At 38.1% G+C, this 7500-nt stretch overlaps 1 protein-coding gene across 1 annotated transcript in view; it reads right to left on the bottom strand.

Moving 5' to 3' along the window:
* Window positions 1-7500, bottom strand: part of LOC138030831 (uncharacterized) — a 10134-nt gene that overhangs the window by 2571 nt on the left and 63 nt on the right. Inside the window, exons 2-6 of the mRNA XM_068878697.1 lie at window positions 6428-6681; window positions 5919-6033; window positions 5364-5486; window positions 4956-5078; window positions 1-2303 (exon numbers count right to left, since the gene is read on the bottom strand). The exon at window positions 1-2303 is cut by the window's left edge and continues 2571 nt beyond it. Of these exons, the coding sequence (XP_068734798.1) occupies window positions 1279-2303; window positions 4956-5078; window positions 5364-5486; window positions 5919-6033; window positions 6428-6681 (1640 nt within the window). The 3' untranslated portion in view covers window positions 1-1278. The remainder of the gene's footprint in view (window positions 2304-4955; window positions 5079-5363; window positions 5487-5918; window positions 6034-6427; window positions 6682-7500) is intronic.

Raw genomic sequence — 7500 nt, 5'->3', positions numbered from 1 at the left:
TCGGATCGACTGTAGATTCTTTGGTCATATTTAAAATTTTACATTTATTCATGCAGTACTTAAATTGTGATCAGGAACCCATGATCGTGGGCGTCCGGTTGTAATAGATTGACTAAAAATTGAACTTAAAGCAATAAGCGAGATTTTGCGGTTCTGGGGAAGAAAAAGAAGGATTTGTATGAGTTTCGTGATGCCTTTTGTCTAAAACTGAATTTTAATATATCGAAATTGGGCTATTGGGTTTGAAAGAAATGACCAAGAACTATCAAACTAACATTCTGTCAAAAGATAAAACATGTGTGCTGTATTTTTCTGTGTAAAGCATCTAACACATTCTTTTGACATAAATCAGAACGCCATTGCGTTCATTTTGATCAATTGCAAATGCATTTTGTATACAGTTCCTCTTTTGGAAGAGCAAAGAGAAGATATGGAAAAGTTACGAAATGGAATTGATCCTTCTTCTCAAATTGTGTTCCTCTAGTAGTCGTGATCTCTTCGCTCTTTTACGCACATTTATATAAACAACACTACCCGCACATACCCAAGGACATAACCTTGGATTTTACTCGTTAACATCATTAATCGTAATATTAAAACCTATCATGAGAGTTGATACGTGTTGTGTGATACTTCATGCTTGTTTAAATTACTCCACCCGATGACGGGTTCAATTAAACTGAACCATGCATGTGAACGGTGATTATTTGTTTAATTATAGTGTTGGAGGAATTAAGCAAAAACGTTTAAGCGATTGTTCATAAATAGAAATCAAGCTTAAGAATATTTCCATCTCAGCCATTGCGATAGGTCAAAATAACCAAAAAACCCGATAAAATTATCATTATCGCACGTAAAAAGATCTCCACTTAAAAAAAGCCTTGACTTTCTTCACACACAAACGAGCAAAGTTAATATTTCAGGGGGGACCAAACAAACCTACCCTGAACGCAGACTGACCACTTGAAAGAACTTATAAGTTGGTTATGATACCATTTCTCAGAAAAAATTGTTCAACGAAGAAAAAACTACAAAGGCAGCAACTTAAAATAAGCCAATTTACCTGATCTAGATTAAGAAATCCTTCAAATGAAATTATTTGTGTGAGTCCGCGTTTGAAATTAAAAGCCAAGTGTTGAGGCCACAAAAAGCAGCTTCAAATTATCAGTTGATTTTCATCACTGACGAACCTGTAATCTAGTTCATATGAAGTTTAGTCGTCCTATTTGATAAATCTCTGACAAGTTCCACTCCAAAGCCATTTTACATTTAGTTATCTTAGAACCACTTTAGACCTGACTTATACACGGCGCTGTAACCTCCTTCGTTTGCTACTGCTAGGTAAGTGTGACCTTTATACTCGAATGACTTGACACGTCTTCGTCCGTAGTGCTGTGGAAGCTCTTGATACCTCGCCAAGAACTCAGATTCCGAGTCCACATACAAAACTAACTCGTTGGCACTATCTTCAGCCTCGCACAGGAACGTTTGACCACACATCGTAAACGTAGCAAAGCTCCAAACGTCACGTGGTTTTGAAAAAGTTTGATTCACATTAACAAACTTTTCACCCTCCCGCTTGTAAATCACAATTCCATTTGTTGTCGCCAATGCAAGGAATACAGTATCGTCGAGTGTGAGGGACTTGAGATCCTGGACGTTAAGGCCAAAGATCTGAGGGAATTTCGGGTCGATAAATTTCTTCCCCGACCATTTTATCACGTCTGAAGAATGGGAAGGATCCGAATCGTACCAGTTTGCAAAAACAATAAATGTTTCGTTGTGTATTGTTAACACTGTACTTGCCCACGCTCTTTGTGTTCTTATTTCCTGTAACTCCTCAAACTTATTGTCCTTCCACTTGTAGATGGATGAGTTTATACGGAAAGAACTTCCATCGAAAAAATTCGTGACTACAAGTAACAGTTCCGAATGTATTTTAAAGAAGTTAAAACTGGTTGCTCCGGATGTTGAAATGTTCTGCCAAAGCTCGAAACTGTGTCCATTCCACTGGAAAACGGAAGAATTTAGATTGAAAGTATTTCCATCCCAAAAATTGGCGATAGCAATGTAATGTTTATCAGCGATCATAAAGTATTCGATGTCCTGTGCTCCAATGGTGTCTATGGTCTGGTGAAGGGTAAAATTTCCAGCTGTTTCGTTTAGTTTGTAGATGAAAGAATCATGATCCTTAGCGAAGGCCATAAACAAACTTCCATCAATAGTGAACACTTCAACATCCCAGGCTGACTGTGTTGGCAGGTCTTGATATTTTGTGAAGTAATTCAATTTGCTGGTACAATCTTCAATTGATAAATAAAAGAAATGTCTCATTTTTTTAAACCTCCGCACAATATTAAATAAACAGGATGATATTCCCCATGTTCGATTTGCGGGAAGAAACTTTTTTGTTTTCAAAAATGGTTACTTTTCACTATAGGTACGATTTCAGGAAGATACTCAGGCTTTATTTTATCGTGTTACTTATTAATCTGTTAATGGCATCAGTGCAGGTCTTGAAAATTTTTTAAGTGAATCAATTTGCTGGTTCACCCTTGATGAATAAAAGAATATGGCTGTATCGCTGGGGCATCACCCATACAATATTAAATAGCCAGGATAACATGAAAAAGTTTTTCCCACAAGTTAAGTTTGCTCTTAGAAATAAACTATTTTTAAAAGTTTTTATTTTTAGCTTTAGCACGATTTCGAAAGTGTTTCATTCGTTTCGGGAAGAACCCCAGATGTGAGTTTTTTCATTTCATTTACTGACCAGTAAATGGCGTCAGTGTCACGTACGATGAACATTGTTAGCTTGCTTTAAAATGTATGAGTTTTTCGCCTTAAAGCAGTCGTGACCTGAAAGATTAGGATTTGCCGTTGACATATATTTTGCGTTAAATTGCTACCATGGCCAAAAAATCAATTCTGTTTTTTCCTTTGGATTTCAAAATTATGTTAACTTACCACTAATTGACCCAAGTTTGGAGCCTTGATTTCAAAAGACACCTGTTAATTTTAACTGGAATTTTCTTACTTAATGTTCCACCATTACTAACTTTAAAATCTCGAGAGAGCTGGATCGAGCAGAAAATGACGTCAAATTCTCACTGGCTCAAATAGTGCCGCCGTGACCAAAAATCAATTCTTAATTTTTCTTAGGGATTTCAAAACTAAACACTGACCAACCAAAGTTTTAAGCCTTGCTTTAAAAAAGACACCTGTTTTTTAAACTATAATTTTCTTATTATAATCGTCCGCCATTACTAACTTAAGTTCTGGAGAGAGCTGGATCGAGGAGAAAATGACGTCAAAGGTTCACTAGTTTAAGAATGCAATTCGTGTGTACGCCGCACAATTAATATGCAGCATGGGAGTTTTGGGCTTTCAGACTTTAAAACTCGCGGTTTGCATAAACAAGAAGCTGCATTTAAGCTAGTGAGTAAATGACGTCACTTTTCCCTGGATCCAACCCTCTGAGGTCCAATCAGTCAGTTTTGAACGTGTGTAATGGCGGACCTTTTACTCAAAGTAAACAGCCTTTGGATAAAAATTCAAAGCTCAAATTTTTCCCAGTCAGGTGTTAAGCAAACGCAATTTTAAAATTTGAGAAAAAGGGAAGTGATTTTTTGAACATAGTAGCACTTTAACTCCTTGTGATTTCGCTCCAAACAGGCCGCACAAGTTGCATTAAGTTTCCCGAATTGTCATTTTCCTAATGGTTGATTCCTAGTGATTCCTGAGTAGTTCAAGTCCTTTTACGGTGGGCGCTAACAGCTAGTTTTGCACTTTATATCGAAATTACGATTTTGTCCGTTTGCCCACAAAGAGGACTGCAACTACCAGGGACTCAGTGGGAACTTACCATTACCAAAATGCGCCGTTGGCAGTTGATTGTCCACCGGCCGAGCGCATGAGAGGCATGGGTCTATTTAACAAATAGAATCTATGTTGCCGTGCGTCTGTTCAGTAATAGATCACAGACGACGTCAAAATGTGATAAGAACAAAAAAGTGCAGCCGAGTGTGTCACTGATGTTCTTACAACATTTTGACGCCATCTGTGATCCATCACTAAACATAAGCACCGCAAAAGATATAATTTTTACCACAATTGCTTGTAATCTCGCAATCGGATTGGCTGATTGGCCGTTGTCGATAAGAGTCTAGACAACGCTGCTCGCGTCATGCTCGCGTCAATTTGTCACGCAATGTAATAGCCAATCAGGAACCCTCATTTTGGGAAATAAACCAATCGTATTGCGAGAAAGTTATAGACAACGCTTGCGCTTTCTTTGTGTCATGAGTTTGGTCTCCCTCAGAAAGAAACACTTTCTTTGGCATTGAATATTGCGGTAAAAAACAAATCGAAAGTGGTTCGGCGTTGGCTGCGCCTCTTGAGTCCACAACATTTTGACCACCGTGATGACGAATATCGTTGTCGATAAGAGTACAGACAACGCTAAACCACTTTCGATTTGTTAAATATTTGTTTTATAAAATAAAGAATTAAAAGTTTTGATGATGACGTCAGCTTTGCGTTCGGCCTCTAGGAGGTCATAAGGTGAAAAATCAATGCGTGTATTATTGAGCTTATATTATAAACCTTGATTGACCTAAGAAACCGGTTTGCATTCCTTTTTTGAAGAACATTTATTCTTGCATTAAAAAGCAAGTTGTGACCTCATCTCATGGATACACCCATACCTCACACTAGCTTGTGGGAGGGGTTAACAAAGCTTAAATCAGACGCGGCGACAAGAGTGGTCTACGACAAGCCCGTGTTGTATCGGTCTCTGGAAAACTTGTCACAGTACACGATGCTTTAATTTGAATGCTTTGAATTGTCCTACCACAGTCCACCCCTTTTGTTTCTGACAAAAAAATAATGGCTCAGCTCTAAACGAACTAGTGATATTTCCAATACGAATAAAAGGAACACTACTGCTATTGTACCTGAACATGAAAGTCCATCAACAGTAAAGCCTGTCTTGCATGTGCAGTTGAAGGTTCCAGCCGCATTTGCACAAGTTGCATTTTCATTGCAATCATGGATCCCGGTGCTGCATTCATCGACATCTGAATACCAAGAAAGGATACAGGTACTCAATTAACGATTTTTAAATCCTTTTGATAAAAATCATCCAGCAGTTGATCTTTGTTCACCATCGTCACTGAACAAGCATGACTGTTTGAACAAGGCCTTGACTTACGAATGTGGCCAACTACAATAAAAAATTTCTCATATTTTATATGAGCGTTTATGCTTCTGACAAATAGTATGCTAAAAAATTCGCAGCTCAAAATGAACCAGTGATATTTTCTGGCAATACGATTTATAAAAGTAACACTTAGCTATTGTACCTGTACATGACCGTCCATCTCCAGTAAAGCCTGGCTTGCATGTGCAGTTGAAGTTTCCAGCCGTATTTGTACAAGTTGCATTTTCATTGCAATCATGGCTCCCGGTGTTGCATTCATTGATATCTTAATGAGAAAAGGATACAGGTACTCAAAGTTTCAAAGTTTGATAAAAGTCATCGAGCAATTCACTTTGATCTTTGTTCACCATCATCAACTATGATGACTGTTTGAAAGGCGCCTCAATGACTTTGAATTTGAATGTGGTTATAAAAGCGAAAGAAGTACCATCCTATTTTATATCGGACTGATACTTCTAACCAACCTTTGGCCAAAAAAGCGAAGATCAAAACGAACCCAAGATATTGAATTTCCAATACGGCTAAAAGCGAGGAACACAACTGCTTTTGCACTTGAACATGAACGTCCATTTTTAAAATCATTTCTGCTTTCGCAGAACTTTCTCTTTCCTTCTTCAACTTAGTAGCTGCCACACTTAAACGTAGTGCGTTCTTAGGAAAGCAACCAAAAATGGTGATGACATTAGCCTGTCCTTACCGTTTTCGCACTTTTCTCCTGTAAATCCCGGTGGACACTCACAGGCATAGTTCTTCTCAGTGTATCCCAAAAGACACTTTCCATTGTTGAGGCATGGATTGTAACAGCAAGGATTCTGATGAGGTAAGATAATCATACTATATCGAATTCAGTTCAGAGCACGAAGTTCCTTGGCTCGAATTTATCATTCGCGAAATATTTGTTGTCTTACTTTTTGGTTTGCCTTCCCTCCCAACATATACCCAATCGTTTCCCAACACTGTAGTAGATTATGATATCGAAAAATCGTTTTATAGGATTAGCCGTGTCATTTCCACGCTTTGCTGCACTATTGGTGAGTGTAATTAGTTTCACATTCCATAAACGAATCACTTTTAATGCGGGAAGTAAAAGCTGAGATAAAACTGAGATTTAACCTGACAACAAAAACAAAGCAATACCCACACCACTTCAGTTATGCTAAGAAGGGGTGAAATCTGGCCCAATCGTTTCAATTTAACATGAGATACCTTTGCGCCTCTGCATGTCCAACCCTGTCTTGGCTTGAGATCTTCTGGGTGCAGGCAGTGGTCTGAATCACTCAGTTCACAGATGACGCTGCTTGGAGATTTTCCGCTACCAATGTTGACCGACACACATTTGTTTTCCATGAGACACCGAAGTTCACATCTGTTTTTTCCAACAGTGAGATTCATAAACACGTGTCCTTCAAAGTATCGGCCCGTTTGTACAGGAAGAAGGTGGATGGTTCGACAAGAACGATCTACGAACAATGGCACAAGTCACTGACGCTTATCTAGTGCAAATGTTGCAATTTTACACAAGCAAATTAGGAAATTTGCAGACATCACTAACAGCCGAAGGTCACAAATATTGGCGGGAATTAAGGAATAGACGATAACTTTTCAACTTTCAACTTGGACTGCATCATAAAATTAAACTTTCTTGACAATGTATTCTGTTTTCATGATCTGGACAACCCGGCCGAAGCAGGCAGTTTTACCACTTCGAGCAACAAGTGTCGAAACAAACTATCATGAATTCTTTCAAACGATCTAGAGATCTTCACAGTAAGTAAGTAAGTAAGTAAGTAAGTAAGTAAGTAAGTAAGTAAGTAAGTAAGCAAGCAAGCAAGCAAGCAAGCAAGCAAGCAAGCAAGCAAGCAAGCAAGCAAGCAAGCAAGCAAGCAAGCAAGCAAGTAAGTAAGTAAAAGTAAGTAAGTTATAATTATCCCTAAAAGTTGATTTCCACAAGAGACGTGTGGTAACAATCAAACGAGCAAATCTAATAACTTAAAACTATTTACAATTATTTACAGTTTATTAATTTTTTTTTACTTACTATAAATTACCAGCTAATAATTCTATTCACTAAAAATATTTCGACTTTCTCCATAGCAGGAGAGGAGCAAAAATCAGCTAAAGGGGTGCGCATTAATTTTATTATTAAAGATTGAAAGGGTGTCAGATCCACCGTCGAAGTGTAGCAGGAAGCGAGTTCCACAATTTAGCTTCACTATAGGAAAAACGTTTTTTTTTTTTCGATATTCAGTTTTGGGTAGCGGTAACTGCAGTGAGGTGGA

This window comes from Montipora capricornis, chromosome 13, assembly GCF_036669925.1.
Source record: "Montipora capricornis isolate CH-2021 chromosome 13, ASM3666992v2, whole genome shotgun sequence".
Taxonomy (NCBI): domain Eukaryota; kingdom Metazoa; phylum Cnidaria; class Anthozoa; order Scleractinia; family Acroporidae; genus Montipora; species Montipora capricornis.
This window is presented reverse-complemented; position numbering and strand designations above follow the sequence as displayed.